At 41.1% G+C, this 20,080-nt stretch overlaps 1 protein-coding gene across 2 annotated transcripts in view; it reads left to right on the top strand.

Moving 5' to 3' along the window:
• Positions 1 to 20,080, top strand: part of DDX19B (DEAD-box helicase 19B) — a 39,018-nt gene continuing 18,938 nt past the window's right edge. Inside the window, exons 1-12 of one of the 2 annotated variants that reach the window (XM_084906741.1) lie at positions 1 to 198; positions 4,153 to 4,201; positions 5,047 to 5,100; positions 6,571 to 6,706; positions 7,033 to 7,125; positions 8,406 to 8,508; positions 9,270 to 9,384; positions 12,091 to 12,268; positions 12,650 to 12,887; positions 13,184 to 13,346; positions 13,793 to 13,984; positions 14,401 to 14,706. In XM_084906741.1, coding sequence (XP_084762867.1) covers positions 142 to 198; positions 4,153 to 4,201; positions 5,047 to 5,100; positions 6,571 to 6,706; positions 7,033 to 7,125; positions 8,406 to 8,508; positions 9,270 to 9,384; positions 12,091 to 12,268; positions 12,650 to 12,887; positions 13,184 to 13,346; positions 13,793 to 13,984; positions 14,401 to 14,462 — 1,440 coding nt within the window. In that variant the 5' untranslated portion in view covers positions 1 to 141 and the 3' untranslated portion in view covers positions 14,463 to 14,706. Of the gene's footprint in view, positions 199 to 4,152; positions 4,202 to 5,046; positions 5,101 to 6,570; positions 6,707 to 7,032; positions 7,126 to 8,405; positions 8,509 to 9,269; positions 9,385 to 12,090; positions 12,269 to 12,649; positions 12,888 to 13,183; positions 13,347 to 13,792; positions 13,985 to 14,400; positions 14,707 to 20,080 lie in introns of those variants that run through there. The other variant, XM_084906740.1, reaches the window with a different exon arrangement.

Below are 20,080 nucleotides of genomic sequence, written 5' to 3'. Positions count from 1 at the left end.
GCTTCCGGTCCCGGCGCCGATGCGAATGACTTACCCCTCCGTGGGGCGGGAGCCGGGCTCACCGCGACCCCGGGAGCCCACGATCGCGCCGTGCCAGCCGGCGAGTCCGCTAGCACCAGCGTCCCGCCCGCGCCCGGGAGCATGGCCACTGACTCGTGGGCCCTGGCGGTGGATGAGCAGGAAGCGGCGGCCGAGTCGGTGAGTTGGCTTGCGCCATCCATAAAAGGGTCAGAATCAGTTTTGGCCGGGGATCAGCTCCACGGGAACGAACACTCCCTAGGTTGGTTTGGGCCCGAGAGGACGCCGGCCGGCGGGGACGGGGCCAGAACCCTGAGCTATCTTTGTTTACCCACTCTCATGTTATGTAAACACAGGTGGGTGCTCCCATCTATAAAGAGCCCAGCCACCTGCCTATCTTCCTGGAATCCGGATAATAGATTGCATCAAACCGTGGGTTGGAATCACTTTTGTAGGTGTTATTTTCCATCTCCCGATTCTGATGTTTTTGTGTTTAGGGTCCAGGGGTTAGTCATATCTGTGTGCTTCCTCAGCTTGTTTAGTGATAATGAGTGAGCCACTCAGTAGGCCTGGCAGTCAGTAAATCCTCTCCTGATCTGCTTATCTTTGTTCTGGGACTGACACCAAGGAAGCAAGATATGAGTTAAATGTTACTATGTAGAATTAATTTCTATCACCTAGACACTCTAAATTCTCATATTGCTTTGAACCTACTTCTTTTACTTTTTTTCCCTCTGAACTCGAGAATAAGGACTTTGTCTTATTTTTTATAACTGATAAGTAATATGCACATAATTCAGAGTCAAATAATTTTAAACAATGGTTACCACCACCACCACCTTTTAAAAAATATATTTTATTGATTTTAGAGAAGAAGGGAGAGGGGGAGAGAGAGAAACATCAATGATAAGAGAGATAGGCCGCCTCCTGCAAGCTTCTCACTGGGGATCGAGCCTGCAAGCCAGGCATGTGTCCTGACAGGAATCAAACCTGGGACCTTTCAGTCCACAGGCTGATGCTCTATTCATTGAGCCAAACCAGCTAGGGCCCACCACCAATTTTTTAAATTAATAAGTGCCACACTGTTTTCCAAAGTGGCTATACCATTTAGTGTCCTCAGACTGTTCCTCCTGTCAGGCTAGATTTTGCAGAGAGGATCCTCAGATTTCCTGCCTGGAGGGTAGAGGTCTGACCAGTGTCAGTGGAGTGGGAGGAGAAGGTGGAGGTCTCAGCACTCAGTATGCCTGGTTCCATTTAATAGTCCCATTCTCATCATGGCATCCCCTTCCTCTACTGTAGCCCTTAGCTTATTCATGTCAGAGTTTCTCATGCCTAGCTGGCACTGTTAATTGAGTAAATAAGCTCTATAGCTTGTTTTATATTACATGGCTCTGTCAGAAACTTTTGGACATGCATTCTCAATATATACATATTTAGATATTGCATACTGTACTGTTTTGCTAAATATATTATGTACACTATAAAGCATACACAAAAGTAATAAAAGCTGAAATAAAGAATGTTTTAAATATTTTACTGTGCTTCCTTTTGCTGGCTTTATACTGGTACTTTCATTAATGTCTCAAGGTATAATATATACATAGGGAAAAATCATATTAGTCATTGCAAACATAAATATATATTTCAAATAGTTTGAATGTTTTACTAACTTTTTAGGTCAGATTATACTGTCATTGTCTTAATCTATTAATATGCCTAAAAAAGTTTGTTAGGAGTTGGTAGCTTTGTCATTTTCTTATTTTCTTGAGTTTGCATTGTTAGAATTAGCTTTTTAAAAATATATTTTTATTGATTTCAGAGAAGTACGGAGAAAGGGGAGAGAGACAGAGAGAAACATCAATGATGAGAGAGAATCATTGACCAGCTGCCTCCTGCATGCCCACTACTGGGGGTCAAACCCACAAGTCTTGACTGGAATCGAACCCGGGACCCTTCAGTCTGTAGGCCAATGCTCTATCCACTGAGCCAAACCAGCTAGGGCATAGAATTATCTTTAAGACAGAACAGAAACACATAATACATCCTTGTGACAATGAACATTCAGATATAATATGATTTGCTCCTATAAATTTCAGCAGATATATACTAGCCATTTTACTTAACCTTATAACAGTAAAACCTGGAATTTTACAAAATTGAATCTTGGGACCCTATTTTTAGAGCATTGTGGGTTTTATCCTATTATCTTTCTTATTTTTTAATCATTTATTTATCCTCACCTGAGGATAATTTTCCATTAATTTTTAGGGATAGTACAAGAGAGAGGGAAAGACACAGAGAATCATTGGTGTGAAAGAAACGCACCAATTGGTTGCTTTCTGGGCCCAGGCAGGGAGGAGCGTGCAACCAAGGTACAGGGAGCCGGGTGGTGGATTAACTGCTCTCAACGTAAGTTTCAGTGTTCAGTTAACTCACTGCAGTGGATAATAGAAACTTGTGCTGCTGCTTTTGCCTTATGGGCTTTGAGATCCTTATAGTCAAATGAGGGCTATGTTTTTAGATTCTGCTGGAACCTCTCCAGAATTCTGATACATTTATATTAAAATATCTATTTGTTTCATTTACATTGTTGCTACCAACTTTCCCAATACATTGTACTTTATTTTTCTCACCCTACACAGTGTATTTTAGCTATTTTAACTACTTACTCTTAACTTTGATTTGAAAAAAATCTATAAACAAAATAGTAGTTTGTCCTCTTGCCACTGAATATTTAAATGCTTTGCAGTAATGGACATTTCTAATTCTTTTATACCTCATTAACTTATTTAGACTTCAGCCCTTACATTTATTTTAAGTAGCTCTTTATGATCCTAGGTGTGAATATTGTTAACCTTACTCTTTAAATATTGCCAAAAGTCAGTTAGTTTGTCTCTTCTTTAACAGCCCTGAATATGCTGGACTTACACTAAGTTCATTGACAGGATGTGAAGGAGAAATACTTTAGTGAAGACTAAAATAACTGAATACCTACACTATTTATATATTATGTACTGTGCTGACTCCTTCATTTCATTAACTATTAGTGTGTTCTCTATTCTTCAGAATTTATGAAGATTTTTACTGCTTTATGATGAATTTTTTTTTTGGCCAATTTTCTTTCTTGCCAGGCTCTCTAGTGTGTTTCCTCTTCCCCCCTACACCAAAGCAGACAGACACCAGAAACCCCCCTTTCAGTTTCCATTAGCACAAGTTCCTCCATTTCTAACTAACCACCCATTAAAACAAACAACTTTTTCAATCCTCCCTCTTTCCCCCTTCTGACACTTAGAGGAAAGACAGAAATGAACCTCAAGACATAAAGAACCCTTTAAGAAATACCCTTTATTATGATTTTCATACTTTTACCCGCACTAGATTGTCTTTGACACCACTTAATATTTTAAGATTATAGCGCCTACTTTGTGCTATATCCAAAAATCAATTAAAAATACCTCCTGCTTTAAGGTATTTTGTTTTTCAGCTTTATTGAAGAATGATTGACAACTAAAGGGTATTTTCATTCTAATGGGGGGGGGGGGGGGGATCCTGCCAGGATATCCCTAATTTGCAGTGTCTGATCAAAGTCCCGATAATTCTTTCTTTGAAATGTCTCTTTGCTCTATTCCTTCCTATCTATTTCTACTTCAGTCTGCAGTGTATTTGAGTACACAGCATGCAATAAGCCTCCAAGCTGTTACAAGTTTAAAATATCAGACATCCAGCACAAAGCGACCTCAATGTGAGTGAGGCTGCAAATCATATGCTATGGTCCTGTGGCTCACACATATCCTGTAACATAACTGATTCCTACTTACAGATGCATTTTCCAAAATCTCTCTAAATTTCCTCTGTATAGTATATGAGAACATGACAACTCAACTGATATTCTATTAAGAAGTCTTTGAAAAAAAAATTAAGCAAACTTATAAATTATCATTTTCTCTAGAGATTGTAATTAGAAATGTAGGCATTATAATTGGGATTACAAAAGGAGCCCAGCAGAACAACCTAATGAATAGGTCTTGAGAGTGGCTCATGTTTCCCAAGCTACACTGGGGAAGCTCTGTTGATTTAAAATCTTATACTTGATCTTCCTGACACTTTCCATCCTCCCCTATATTCTTCATTTAGTTGAGCAACTTGCATCTTAAGGAAGAGAAAATCAAACCAGATGCCAATGGTGAGTAACTAAAAGCTAGTTGGAAAACAAATGTGATTTATTCTATTATTTTTGTTTTGACATAATTGTCTGGCAGATACTAGCAGTCATTAGATTTGGAAATCAATAAACTGAATTGTTTTGTTTATATTGTGTTTAACATAATCATGAGGATGCCTAATTGGCTTATACATTATTAAATTTATTACCATGAGACTACTGCCAAAGGTTATTTGTTATTTTTTAAAATAATCCTCAATTTGAGACGAACTAGACAAAATATGAGCAATCTGAGAGTTAACCTATTATAATTATTCTGAAATCATGTACCCAAAATCTAAGATTTCCATTAAATTTTTGTTGATGTGCTTAATATTATAAGGAAGAAATTGTGGCATTTACCTTACAGGATTCACTTACAATCTGTTTTGTGTGTATTTTCACAAAACTACAACTGTGTTTGAGTATAAATTTCTATTAACAATTCTATTAATCAACAATTCATATACATAGACTTAATAGCATTGTATTCATATATTGATGAAATTTGATTTGCATAGTGTTGAGCATCAAGATGATTTCTGATCAATGAATTCTGTAATCATTTCATAAATATTGATGCTATGAGGGAAATTAACATTAGTTTTTGAAGTCTGGTGAGAGGAACAAAGGATTAAAATATAAGCTACAGTGTTTCATACCTTTATTTGTATAGCAACAATAAAATGTTTTTATCTGTGGCTTGGTTTCCTCATTGTTTTTTTTTGCTCTTCAGGCCTTTACATTTCTAGTGTCTGGTAGAATTTGAATTATCTCAGCTTTGGGTATGGGATGTGATTTTGAATGCCACTTTGTGTCTGATAAAGGTGCTGTTGTCAAGACCAATGCTAATGCAGAGAAGGCAGACGAAGAAGAGAAAGGTAACGCAGCCTGAGAGCTACATACTAAGATTCTACAGCCTAAGAGAATGGATTGTTAAGAGGCTTCATTTGTACACCCAACTTGGCTTTACTGTAATGGGAATCACAGTGTTAATATAGACGTTGGTGAAGGAATTCTAATTGTTTACACTTTACAGAAATTTTACTTTGAAAACTGATGAACTTCAGCAGCAGCAGGAAATATTCCCTGAATGATTATTATTTTACAAGGCATTAGAAAATAAATTTTACTGCCTTTGGAAAAAAAACACAAACACATTTAAGTTGCATCACCATTGTCTAATAAAATTAAACTTAATGACATTTTAATACATTTAGCAATATGCAAGCAGCTTATATGTTGTCAAGATACAGATTTTAATTTTGTTTTTTTCATTGCTGTGATTATATTTATTAAGTTAATCATCTGTAATAATAAAATCATAATATGCTAATTAGACTGGACATCCTTCCAGATGTCCTTCCTCCGGACAAAGCCACAGTGGGCAGGGCCAGGGCCAAGGCCCTGGTGTGCCCACAACCAATGTACATGCCCTTGACCTGAATCGAACCTGGGACCCTTCAGTCCACAGACCAACGCTCTTACCATTGAGCCAAACTGGTTTCGGCTGGGCCTCTAGTTTTAAGTTTATATTAAGCATAAATTGGGGAGAAATATTTGGATCTAGATAGGAATAATCTCAGGGAAGGACAGTTGTTAGGAATAGAGTTCTGAAGAAGAATATGAGGCCCAAATTGATGCTATCATAATCTTTCTCTCTTTTTTTTTTTTTAAAATATATTTTATTTGTATTTTACAGAGAGGAAAGGAGAGAGATAGAGAGCTAGAAACGTTGATGAGAGAGAAACATCGACCAGCTGCCTCTTGCATACCCCCTACTGGGGATGTGCCAGCAACCAATGTACATGCCTTTGACCGGAATCGAACCTGGGACCTTTCAGTCTGCAGACCGACGCTCTACCACTGAGCCAAACCGGCTTCGGCAATCTTTCTCTTTAATAAAACAAATTAATCATATTTATAAGTAAAAACTATGATATACCTTGAACTAGATGTTCCAGTACAGTCCTGGCCGGTGTGGCTCAGTTGGTTGGGCTTCATCCCACGCATCAAAAGGTTGCCAGTTTAATTCCAGGTCAGGACACATGCCTGGGTTTCAGGTTTCCTCTTCCTTCCTCTCTTTCTAAAAATCAAAATAAAGTATTCTTTTTTTAAAAAGTGGGGGGGGGAAGTCCCAGTACAAAATATTATTGCATAAGAGGGATGTGGGGGAGTGTTGGAGGGAGTCAATTGGGGAAATAAGGGGATATATGTAATACTTTCAACAATAAATAATTATTTTTTTAAAAACACATATTACTACTTAAAATACCAATGGCAATTAAATTCAGATAAGCTCATGGTAGATTTCATGGACTTTTAAAATTATTTGCTCTTTTTCCTGACAGAGGACAGAGCTGCCCAGTCTTTACTCAATAAACTTATCAGAAACAACCTTGTTGATAACACAAACCAAGTGGAAGTCCTGCAACGGGATCCAAACTCCCCCCTCTACTCAGTGAAGTCCTTCGAGGAGCTTCGGTTGTGAGTATTGTTTTGTTTGCTTTCTCACTCACCTCTTTGTGTTTAGATAGCTATACTGGACCTGTTATATTTTTCATCATAGTAGAAAAATTTTAGCTAAACAAATTTAATTTTTAAAAAGCAGCTGCTTTGAGCTATTTAGTAAAATTTCCAGGTAATCTATAAAAATGTTATCTGTACTTAACACATTGGAGTCAGTTCAGCACAGTTCAAGTTTGTTAGTTCTAAGCTGTGGGTAACACCAGTAAAAAAAGAGGAAAAAATTCCCCATAAATTTGGCTTCTTTCCTCAACCAACAAGACTGACTTGCATCCTTGTTTTTCTAGGAAACCACAACTTCTCCAGGGAGTTTATGCCATGGGCTTCAACCGTCCATCCAAGATACAAGAAAATGCATTGCCTTTGATGCTTGCTGAGCCGTATGTGTCCTGACATAACCCTATCCCGCTTTTAAGTTTCCATTTAAAACTTTTATTTAAAACAACTCCACTATTAATATATGCTCATTTTACAAGTTAGAAAACAATAAAAAAATAAGAAAAAATCATTTGTAATCTCCCTCCTCCACATACTATTAATATTTTGAGTAGAGATGACTGGACTTTTTTTTGAGAGAGGAGGAAAAACATTGATGTGAGAAACATTGATTGGTTGCCTCCCATATTCATCCCAACCAGGAATCGAACCTGCAACCTGAGTATGTGCCCTGACTGGGAATGGAACACACAGTCCTTTGGTGCATGTGACAATGCTCCAATCAACTGAGTCACACTGGCCAGCACAGACATTTACATATGTATAAATATTTTTAAATAGATATAAAATTTTATATGCTTTAAAATTTTTATTTATATGATCATCTATGTTGGGAAATATACATTTATATCATTCATATACAGCCCAAGGGTGGGAAATGTCCGTATGAGGCCTATGAGATCATTTGGTCTGGCCCTGCCATGCCATTAGGGGTGAGTTAAACGTTTAACCAAATATAGCAGGCTAATTTTTAAGGTGATAATTTTATATGTTATACAAAAGATGTTATAAGTATCCAAATGGCCCTTGGCAAAAAAAGGTTCCTCACCCCTGATACACACCATAATTTTATTATATGGATATACTAGTATAAAGTTTATTGTGTCAAATATACTGTAAAAAAAAAACATGTTCACCAAAACTGGTTTGGCTCAGTGGATAGAGCGTCGGCTTGCGGACTGAAAGGTCCCGGGTTCGATTCCGGTCAAAGGAATGTACCTTGGTTGTGGGCACATCCCCAGTGGGGGGTGTGCAAGAGGCAGCTGGTCGATGTCTCTCTCTCATCAACATTTCTAACTCTATCCCTCTCAATTCCTCTCTGTGTAAAATCAATAAAATATATTTAAAAAAAATAATGTTCTAGCGGATCAGAATGGTGCAATGCTTCTCACACTTTCATAGCCTATGAGTCTCATAGGAATTTATTCAAATGCCAATTCTGATTTCAGTAGATTTGAGGTGGGATTGAGGTTTGTCTAGTAAGCGTTTGTCTAAAAATAGATATTTTAGGTCTTTATTTTCTCAAAGTTCTTTGTTCTGCATTATAATAGTAACATTATTTCAAGATGGATGTCTTTTCTTTAACTTGAAACATTATTCATTTTTACTAACTGAAAGGATACTTGAGATTTAAACTTACTAAACAGTTTATTTTCTTGTGCAGCCCACAGAACTTAATTGCCCAGTCTCAGTCTGGTACTGGTAAAACAGCTGCCTTTGTGTTGGCCATGCTCAGCCATGTAGAACCTGCAAACAGATACCCCCAGGTAAGGACTTAGTGAACTTGGGTTTTCTGCTAATGCATAGCTAGAAGGGAAATGCTATTTGATGGGTTAAAAGCCATGTCTTATATTACCTTTTACATAAACTAGAGCTCCTTAAGTTGGGTACAACCAACATAGTTGATCTAGTAACAAAAATCCTATTCTCTTCCATGGTTTGCCAATTCCAGGATACTGCTGATAGGCTTGGCTCCTTTACTCACAGGAAAAACCTCCTTCATCTACAATTATTCATCCATTAGAGAGTTGAGGACTTTCTGAGAAAGTGAAAAGGAAGCTAACCTCCAATTTGAATTTCAGATCCTTGCTCACTTGTAGGTTTTGGTACTCTACTGGCCAGTAGCCGTTTCCAAGTGTCTACCCAGCCAGAGTTCTGGCCCCTAAGAATTCTACCTTGTGACTTTGCAGCTTAAAGAATCAAATGGTGTATACCAGGGGTCTTCAAACTACGGCCCGCGGGCCACATGCAGCCCCCAGGGGAGTCTGATCCTGCCCGCCAGGTTTTTTGGGCAGTGAGCGCAGCCAAGGTGTTACAGTAGGAATTAGTAGTTCATATAGTCCGGCCCTCCAGCTCTCTGAGGGACCATGATCTGGCCCCCACTTTAAAAAGTTTGAAGACCCCTGGACTGTATACTTTATATAAACTTTCCTTTAGCCTTAGCTGGAAGAATAACTAAATCCTGGTGTAATTCCCTATTGCAAAAAAGCTATTGTCTTGACTTCTCATTCTGCACTCTTTCTACCAGTGTCTGTGCCTCTCCCCAACGTATGAACTTGCCCTTCAAACGGGAAAAGTGATTGAGCAGATGGGCAAATTTTACCCAGAGCTGAAGCTAGCTTATGCTGTTCGAGGCAATAAATGTGAGTATGAATATGTAATCCTAATTCATTAAGCTAGTAATTTTTTAAATTTTACAGTTAAAATAATACAATGAACATGTGTGCCCTGCACCTAGATTTGAAAACTTAATGTTTTGCCATATTTACTTTGTGTATGTATAAATATTTCTGGTGAATCATTTGAAAGCAAATTGCACTTTGTGGCTTTTTATTCCTAACTAGAGGCCCAGTACATGAAATTCTTATAGGGCAGGGGAGAGGTGTGTCCCTCAGCCCAGACTGTACCCTCTCTAATCCAGGACTACTGGCTCCCAACTGTTCGCCTGCCTGCCTTCCTGATTGCCACTAACCACTCCTGCCTCCCAGCCTGATCACCCCCTAACCACTCCCCTGCCAGCCTGATTGTCCCTAACTGCCCTCCCCTGCAGGCCTGTTTCCCCCAACTGCCCTCCCTTGCAGGCCTGGATCCCTCCTCCCCTGCAGGCCTGTCACCCCCAACTGTTCTCCCTTGCAGGCCTGGTCCTTCCCAACTGCCCTGCCCTAATCCTGCTGGCCATCTTGTGGTGGCCACCTTGTGTCCACATAGGGGCAGCCATCTTGATCTTGTGTATTGGAGTGATGGTCAATATGCATATTACTTTTATTAGATAGGACAGATGCCTGGTGCATGGCTGAGGGCCGGCTGGTTTGCTCTGAAGGGTGTCCCGGATCAGGGTAGGCGTTCCCTTGGGGCATGGGGCAGCCTGGGCGAGAGGCCTGTGGTGGTTTGCAGGCTGCTCACACCCCCCTGGCTACTCAAGCAGAGGCTCTGGTATCTGGGATTTATTTATCTTCTATAATTGAAACTTTGTAGCCTTGAGCAGAGGCCAGGGCCAGCTAGGGCAGGGCAAGGCAGGAAACTTGGCTTCCTACATCGCTGGGGACAACCCAAGTCTCCTGCTCTCTCTCTGGCCGCAGCCATCTTGGTTGGGTTAATTTGCATACTTGCTCCTGATTGGGTGGTGAACATGGCTTGTGGGGGTAGCGGAGGTATGGTCAATTTGCATGTTTCTCTTTTATTAGTGTAGATACTTTAATATGCATTTCACGATTAGCACATTCTTCAGCATATCCACAATACCCTTATCACAACAAGAATATTAACAGATTCTCTAATGACTAATACCTAGTCATTTTTCATTTTACTTCAATTGTCCTAAAAGTATTTCCTATGGCTCTCGTTTTCAACCAAGATCGAGCGAGTGTGTCCACATTGCATTTGGTTATTTATTTATATATTTCTTTTAATCTAGAATAGTCCCTTCACATTACATTTGACTTTTTGAACACACCTTTTTGCTTATAAAATATTCCAAGTTCTGGATTTAATTACCTAACTTCTTTTTGATGTCATTAGAAGAACAAAAATGTTCTAGAATGTTCATAGCAGTTAACTCCGGTAGTTTACTTTTATTCTTTATACATATTTTCTGTCTAAATAACAAACTGACAATATTTAAGTAATTTAAATTTTCTTAGAAGTTCGGTTGAGTCCTATGGGTCTTTAACACAAACTTGTTACTTTATGACTCGCAGAAATCTCCTCTGTGTACAACATCCTTTTGTGCAATCAGTTCTAAAAAGTAACATAATAAAACTTAGTGAAAAGTTATTTAAAATGTCAGTTTGGATTTGAGTTAGAATGACAGAGGATTTTGGATAATTTTTTTGTGAGGGGCAGTAATTGTTTCTTAACTGAAATTTAAAAGAGGCAGCATTTGTTAGCTTTGAATTGACTCAACATTCACATTTGGGCAAAATTTTGGCCGTGACTAGAGGGAAATTGTTTATGTCTGGTAAAGAATATAAATAAGTGCTAAAATTTGAATCAAGAAGTACCATCTGATTGAAAAGGAAGAACCAAATTCTCAATTTCAGACTGTGCAGGACCAAGAATATGTCATGGTCTGCCAGGCCTAATCTGGAATCATTTTAAGTGAGGTAGATTGTGTTTGAAAAGACAATCTTTCATAAGGGACCCTAATTATTGATCTGGGCATGAGGCGTGTAAAAGCACCTGATTTGTTTGATATAAATGCTGGAAGAGTTAAGGAGCTGAGTGCTCTAGAGTGAGGAAAACTTTGAAAATATCTGTTATGAGGAAACACAATCCTCATCTAGGGGGAACCTTGCTGACAGAGAAGAAATGAAGATAGCGGTCCTTGCCTTGACCAGTGTCTCAATAGTTAGAGAATTGGCCTATGCACCAAAGGTTTAAGGGTTCAATTCCCAATCAAGGGCATTTACCTGGTTGCAGGTTCAATCCCCAACCCCAGTTGGGAAATGTGCAGGAGGCAATTAGTTGAGTTGTCTCTCTGACATATATATATATATCTTTCCCTCCCTCCCTTCCACTCTCTCTAAAAATCAATGGAAAAAATATTCTCCCATGAGGATTAATAATAAAAATTTAAAAAGATAAGAGATTTTTGAAATATAAAATGGGAAAGAATACCAAAAAGTTTTTTTATCTTCTCATTGTTTATATCCTTAGTATATCTTTTCAGCATTATTGTCTTTTCTGTGTGTGTGTCCATGAGATATTGTAGTGATATTCTAACCTTTCCTTAAAATATTAATGCAAACATCAAAAAATTGTACTAAAATACATCAAAGCTTTAGAATTTCTCAGAAAGGAGAGCTGGTTTTGCCAGTGACATACCTAGGTAAAACATCTTGTCTCCACAGTGGAAAGAGGTCAGAAGATCAGTGAGCACATTGTCATTGGCACCCCTGGGACTGTCTTAGACTGGTGCTCCAAGCTCAAGTTCATTGATCCCAAGAAGATCAAGGTGTTTGTTCTGGATGAGGCTGATGTGATGATAGCTACTCAGGGCCACCAAGATCAGAGCATCCGCATCCAAAGGTAGTACACTGGATCTGGGAGGAACTTCTCAGTCTCCTGATCTACAAATAAAAACCTTCTTCTTCATGTCTCCACCTGTTATATCCAACTCCTCTTCTCTCTCCTGCTGAGGTCTCTGCTTTAGAAGCTTCAGAAGTATGTGTTTGATGGGTTATGTCAGCACTGACCATAATCCCATCTGGGTCGAGGAAAAAGACCTAGGGGATCTAATACCACCCTGCCCCTGCCCCATGTCTGGTCCTGCCTCTTCCCCACAGTGCTCCTCCACCTCTGCCACCTTCCAGGGGACATATTTGACCATCCAAGCCTGGGAGGCTGTGCTGCTGCTCATGCCACTGAAAAACACGGGCTCATGCCCAACACCTGGGCCTTCCCTTGCAGGATGCTGCCCAGGAACTGCCAGATGCTGCTCTTCTCTGCCACCTTTGAAGACTCTGTATGGAACTTTGCCCAGAAAGTGGTCCCAGACCCAAACATTATCAAACTGAAGCGTGAGGAGGAGACACTGGACACCATCAAGCAGTATTACGTCCTGTGCAATAACAGAGACGAGAAGTTCCAGGCCTTGTGTAACCTCTACGGGGCCATCACCATTGCTCAGGCCATGATCTTCTGCCATGTGAGTAGCAGCAGGAGCAGCAGCAGCAGGCCAGCCTGGGGAGGAGTTCCATTTGAAGATGTCCAGCCCCCTCCTTCTCAGCCAGTTCCACCTTGGTGCTGAGGAGGACCAGGTTCATTTAAGTAATTCATCCAAAAAATATATGGCTAAAATCTGTTTGAAAAATTTTAAGTCTAACCTGCTGGCTGAATGCCTCAGGTCTTCATGTATATAAATGGCAAAAAGCCACTTTTCTGCAGGTGTTTTCATTTTTTTTTTTCAGGTATCTTCATTTAAAACAATTCTTTTCACTCCAGACCCGCAAAACAGCCAGCTGGCTGGCAGCAGAGCTCTCAAAAGAAGGCCACCAGGTGGCTCTGCTAAGTGGTGAGATGATGGTGGAGCAGAGGGCTGCGGTGATTGAGCGCTTCCGAGAAGGCAAAGAGAAGGTTCTGGTGACCACCAACGTGTGTGCCCGTGGTGAGCAGAGAACTTGTCCTGGTCTGCCAGCCTCGGGGTAGAAGAGAAATCCTCATATATGAACTCAGTGGTTTGGGAGTGGTTGGTGGTGACATTGTTTTCTAGGAGAGACTGGCTTCCCTCAGCAGATATGAACTTGCACGGAAACCAAGTCCTGACTTGTGGAAGGAAATGCACAGGCTTCTGACTGGTTTACAATGGAGCCTGCTCTTCTTGGGGCAGCCATGAGGTTTCAGCTACATCTCCTGACACTGGTGTCTAGCAGAGGCTCTCCTACTGACTTCTTAATTTCTTTAGCACCTGCCAAGCCCTGTGGTTTTCCTCTGGGTTCTGCTCCGTGCTCCTGGTCCCTGAATCCGAGCTGGCCCACCCTGACTCCCTCTCCCCAGAGTTGTGTACGTGGCCTGTCTCCCATTCTCACTCTTCCCCATCTCTCCTTCATGCAGGTATCGACGTTGAACAGGTGTCTGTTGTCATCAACTTTGACCTTCCTGTGGACAAGGATGGGAACCCAGACAATGAGACTTACCTGCACCGGATCGGGCGCACTGGCCGCTTTGGCAAGAGGGGCCTGGCAGTGAACATGGTGGACAGCAAGCACAGCATGAACATCCTCAACAGAATCCAGGAGCATTTTAGTGAGTCCTGGGCGTGTCCTGCCTTTCCTTATAGGGGCAAGTCCGGGGGTGGGTGGAAGGGTAGGTATCCTGTGGCCCCTAGAAGAGGCTTTGTCCCTTTGCACAATCCCCTCTTCCCCTACAATCAGGAAGTCCTCAAAGAGCTCACGTGGGGAGTTCAGTGTTAGGACTGGATGTCAGTTCCCCTTGGCCGGGCTGAGGGCCTTGGACTCGGACTGTTGTTGTCAGTGTCTGTGTCTCAGGCACCAGAAGCCTTTGGGGTTAGCTGGAGGGTGTATGTGGGCAGAGGCAGGGCTTGTTCCTAGTCAGGGCAGAGACCTGTGTGTTTTCTCTCCCTGCAGGGCTGTCCTTTTCCTAGGTGTATGTCTTCATATAACCCATGTTGATCTCTCTTTGAATTTTTTTTTTATTCTCAGATAAGAAAATAGAAAGATTGGACACTGATGATTTGGACGAGATTGAGAAAATAGCCAACTGAGAAGCTCCACCGGCCCTGCTGCCCACCCATGGCTCCCCCTAAGTGGGAGACTAGTGCTTTCAAGTACAGGCCTCAACAGTCGCCACAAAGATGAAGGCACGATTAGAGAGAAACTACCTACCTCATTTTAAATTACGTTTGGACTTGATAAAAATTGTGCAAATGATGGGGGAAGGTAGATAAAATTATTTACACAACTTTTGGAAGATTAGGCGTGAATACACAGAAATTTACCTTTTGGAAATTCTGTCTTTTTTTTTTTTTGCCAGTGTTTTCCCCATGGTTACACTCATCTAGATGCTGTGCTAAATGATCACTTGCTCAGGATCTATTTGGCAGCCTCTGCCTGTTGTCTGGGTAGGAGTGCTCAGGCCCACACCAGTTCTAGTGGAAGTGACAGAATAGAGGAGAAGAGGGAACATAGAGAGAAGCCCCAGAAGGATAGGTGTGTAAGCCACCCATCATGTTTGGAGTAAGATATGAGGCAGCAGAGGAGAGCTGTGAGCTGCTGCTTTGGATTTGGGGTGGGATAGCTCAACTGAGTGTTGTCAGCCTACTTTGTACGGAAGCCCACAGCAGGAGGGGATTGGCTAAGCATGAACCAAAATGCGAAGCATGGACCAAAATGCCAGCCTGGGATTTTTGGTGGGTGCAGGTTTGTATTGTAGGGCATGACCTGTTTTTTTTAGCACGTGCTATCTGTGTGCAGTGCACATCTAATTACTGGAATGTCCCTTGCTTGTGCTTGAGCAAGTCCCATGAAATCATCGAGAAGAATTAGTGGTGGCTCTAGCTTGCCAGAAAACCTGGTCTCACAGGCATTTGCAGCATCTTTTTTTATATCCTTAACATCAGCTTGACCCCTTAGGGGTCTTGAGTCAATAGGTGATGTGAGATTTGTATCCTCAGTGGAAATTGTGGTTTGAAGTCACAAATAGCCAGACTCAGGGCAGCTTCAGAAGTGATCCGCAGTAATCACAAAGTCTTGCTTTGTCTTCAGATCCCCGAAGACAAGTGTTGTAATAGCCGAGGAATGAGTTCAGGTATTTGGTATCTTGACTGTGAAAAGATAATGGACATCTATGTGCAACTAAGGGACTAGGTGGATTACAACCATCATCTGTGCAAGTTAAGAGTAACTGCCAAGACCTTTAGTCCATCTGTACTTGGCATCTCTGTGCAGAGTAGTCAACGCAAATAATAGTATTGAATATTTCTTCATATCTGACCAAGGCTGTTGGTACCCACGAAGTGACAGAGCAAAGATGAGATGAAACTGAGCTGCAAGAGTAATAGAAGTCCAACCAAAAGGGATCCTCTTCTGCTCTGAGTCTGATCCAGAATGGCCACTTTACCTAGGACCAGGCTTGGAAGAGGGGTTTTCTGTGATGAGAACTACTCAAATCCCAGACCTTCCTTGTAGGTGTTTCTATGTTTTAGGGCTAGCTCTGTCTCTTGGGAAAGGGAAGAGCCACTACCAGCTTCCAGGTGGTTACCTTCATCTGACATAACAGATACTGCAGAGAGACTGACACTCTGCCAATCCTGCTACATTCCTCCACTGGGCACTTGGCTATATAGTCTTCTCTCTGTTTCTGGCCAACTCTGGGAGTCATGTAACAGAAGAAATTTAATCCTCCCACCCAAAGTCCTATGGATCAACCCTGAAATAACTAAAAACAAAACAATAAATAAAGGACTATAGATTCCTCATGAGGCTGCACCACCACCACCTCACAGCACCTATAACCCATCTACTAAGGAGCCCTAAATCTGGGCAGCAAAATGGGAAGGGATGTTTCAGACTCTTCAATAGTAGGAATAAGTGGGTATATGGTAGAAATCTAGATAAATAGTTCCTAATCTGGGGGCTTGGACCCCTAAGAATTCACTGGATGGGTTTTGTGGAGTCTGAAGTATATGCAGTATTGAGTTTAAATGCATTTTCCAGGGAGAGACTCCCAAGGGAGTGTGTTGTTTTAAAAAGGTCAGACTCACTGTTATGGATAGATCTGGAATGTCACCCAGTGTCACTGCAGTACATATCCCTTCATAGGCCATATTCACTGCGACCAGTGCTTGGCTTCCATGGCTCAGTAGACCAAAGCTGCCTCTGTGACCTTGTCCAGTTTTGAGACATCAGTGATGTAAAAATATATTAAGTAATTGGTGAACTTCAGTCCCCAGAATTTCTTTTACTGTTCCTAGATATAGAATGATAAACTGTGTCCTAGAACAAAAATTCACTTGGGAAAAGGAGATTTTTTGATCCAATGGCAGATTCTAGATATATTCATTATCTATAAACACTTGATTTTATTGGCTTTTTTTCGAGTGTCGTTCATTGGCTATATGCATAAAAACTAATCAATTGTTGATGTATTCTTTACTAATATTAACTGAACTTAATTGTGATATATTCATGTTACTAAGATATCATTAATGACTATCAGGAGAAAACAGCATGTTTTGGTTGCTGATATTAGTAATCATACATAAGTGAAGACTCACCTATTATTCCATAAGCTAGTCATCACCTTATATTACTGTTTCATTTCAAAGTTAACATTGCTCCAACTGAGTGGCTGGGATGGCTCCATAGGCCAAGGGCTGGCCCTACCCAGCTGCCAGAGGTCTGTTCACATTCCCTTTTTTTCTCCTGGCAAACCAGAGGACGCTGGCTAATCAGAAAGAAAGTAGATGCTAGCAACTACAAAGTTCTTACATTCTATTTTTCTAGTTCAGAAAGAGGTCTTCTCCCTTTGTTGTTCCCATCTCTTGTTTTGGTCAGTCCTCACCCAATGATATTTTTTCCATTGATTTTTTTAGAATAGAAGCGGGGGAGGGAGAGGAAGAGAAAAGAATGACATATCCATGTGTGAGGGACGTGACTGGCTGCTTCCCCGATGCACCCCAACCAGGACCTGGGATTGAACCAGGTATGTGCCCTTGACCAGGAATAGAACTAGAACACTAGACCTTTTGGTGCCCAGACTGACACTATTCACTGAGCCATACAGGCCAGAGCCCCATCTCGTTTATTATTTAACTTGAAGGCCATTCCATTCAAAGTGCCTTGGTATTCAGAAAGTAAGGATTTCCTTCTGGCTGGCGTAGCTCAGTGGTTGAGCATCGACCTGTGAACCAGAAGGTCACGGTTCCCGGTCGGGACACATGCCATGGTTACTGGCTTGATCTCTGGTGTGGGACTTGCAGGAGGCAGCCAGTCAGTGATTCTCTCTCATTGGCATTTCTATTAATATCTTTTCCTCTCCCTTCCTCTCTGAAATAAATAAAAAAATATATATTTTTTAAAAAGTAAGGATATCCGAGGTTAGGAAGATTCATGAAGGAGTGGAGTTTGCTTATGAGGAAAAAGGGATTTCAAGAGACAAGAAGAGTGCCTTAGATAGACTGGTCCTATGAAGACTAAAGTAACTTCACCAGGATAAACATAGTATACAGGAAGGGTAATAAGGTAAGCAGCCTAGCCATGTGGGCAGAGAAAAGTCTCAATAGGTAGAAAATGGAGACTTGATTGAACAGGATTTAGGTTTACTAGTAAATTATCATATATTCTTTAAACACAGGAGGTGATAAAATAATTTGGTTTTTTTGGGGGGGAGGGGTGAGTGGGAAAATTGGTCTAGCAGAGGTGTACAAGATATACTGGAGCTGAAAGGTTGGCTTCTGAGAAACTATTCCATCAGTCCCATCACACAGCAAGTACCAGGATGTCACTGGTTGTATTGAGAATGCAGAAAAAAATGGACTGGAGGGATATTACAGAGGAAGAATGGCAGACTTACATACCTATCTAGTATTTTTATTCCAAAGATGATTTGTAACTCAATAATTAGATACACTATACAAAATAATTCTGGGGAGAAACCCAAAGGGAAGAAAAGATTGGATCAGTGTTGAGTCTCCTACACAGCCTGCATGATGTCAGGCCTGTCATCTTTGCAAGAGGGACTGGCCCCTCTCCACCAACACCTCCCAGGCTATTGTAGATTTCAGAGACTTCCTTTAGGTTTCTCCTGGCCTGGGACATAGATATCAGGTTCTTAGGAATCCCTGCAGTTTTACCTGACTTTGCTTTTCTGAGTGAGAATAAAAGTTCCTTATTCTGTTGACTCAGATTACAGAAACTTCTAAAAATGATACAGTGGAGGTGAGGAGACTGAGGGGCTGACAGTAGAAGGCTCCAGTGCCCTAGTCCTGGATCTGGGACAGGCTTTCCCCAGACTAGCTTCAAACACCTAGTGGGAAGTGTGAGGCCAGGTGGGGATCTGCTTGGAAGATGTTACACTCCTACCTTATGTCTCTTCCTCTAGCCGCTGTTGTTAGATGCTTCTGCCTTGGCTTAGAAATTGTTCTGGTGTTAGTATTCAGCAGAGCAAGTAGATTCTTCTAAGTAATTTTATAAGTACTGCGCGCTAACCGATTGCGCCACTGGAGCCCCTCTTCTAAGTAATTTTAAATACAGATAATTCTACAAGTAAAATGGCCCAGCAGGCATGGCTCAGTGGTTGAATGTCCACCTATGAACAAGGAGATAATGGTTTGTTTGATTCCTGGTCAAGGCACATGCCCGGGTTGGAAGCTCAATCCCCAGTGTGGGGCATGCAGGAGCAGTTGATCAATGATTCTCTCTCATCACTGATGTATCTCTCTCTCTCCCTCTCTGAAATCAATAAAAAAATATTTAAAAAATTTTTAAGTAAAATGGGGTATACAAGTAGGTGGAGGAAAGAATATTAACTGAAGCCTGACAGTGGTGGCTGGTATGTCAGCTGCTCAAATGAGATACTTATCGCCTCTACTTTATCAATATCTAATAAGCAGAGGTGGTTGGGTAGCCTTATTGCCCAGGACTACAGCCATTTCCTTCTCCTAGAGGAAATGGGAGGAGGGGGGTTGTTTAGAGAGAAGTTGTTTAGATAGAACTCTCTGGGAAGTACTAGTTCACATTTTGTGAGTCTTTACAACTTTTCTGTTATATTCTCATTTATATGCTCCAGTCCAATAGAAGGAAAACCAAATAGTCTTTTGTTATATTCCTGAAAGCAAATGTCTCCACACAGAAGACTTGAAAGGACATGAGTTAGCCCCTGGTCAGGTTGCATGGCCATGAGTACTAGGTATATAGTTATCTAGTTTGCATTCCTCTCAGACACCAGCAACTTTTTTTTTTTTTTCCCCAACAACTTAATTTGCATGGAAAGCATCCTAATAAACCAATGCCATTTGAGTCCAAGTTTAACAACAAAACAGGTCCCAGTGTTTCAGTATTGTTTTGTTTGTTAATTTCTAAAACAAGTAGGTCGAGCCAAAACCGGTTTGGCTCAGTGGTAGAGCATCGGTCTGCGGACTGAAAGGTCCCGGGTTCGATTCCGGTCAAGGGCATGTACCTTGGTTGCAGGCACATCCCCGGTAGGGGGTGTGCAAGAGGCAACTGGTCGATGTTTCTCTCTCATCGACGTTTCTAGCTCTCTATCTCTCTCCTTTCCTCTCTGTAAAAAAATCAATAAAAAATAAAATTAAAAAAATAAAATAAAATAAAACAAGTAAGTCGATACTCCAGGGACAAAAACAAATATTGTTCTATTTCTCTG

The sequence above is a fragment of the Pipistrellus hanaki genome, assembly GCF_964339955.1.
Source record: "Pipistrellus hanaki genome assembly, chromosome: 15".
NCBI lineage: Eukaryota > Metazoa > Chordata > Mammalia > Chiroptera > Vespertilionidae > Pipistrellus > Pipistrellus hanaki.
The sequence above is the reverse complement of the archived record's forward strand: the minus strand, read 5'-3'. Positions and strand labels throughout refer to the sequence as shown.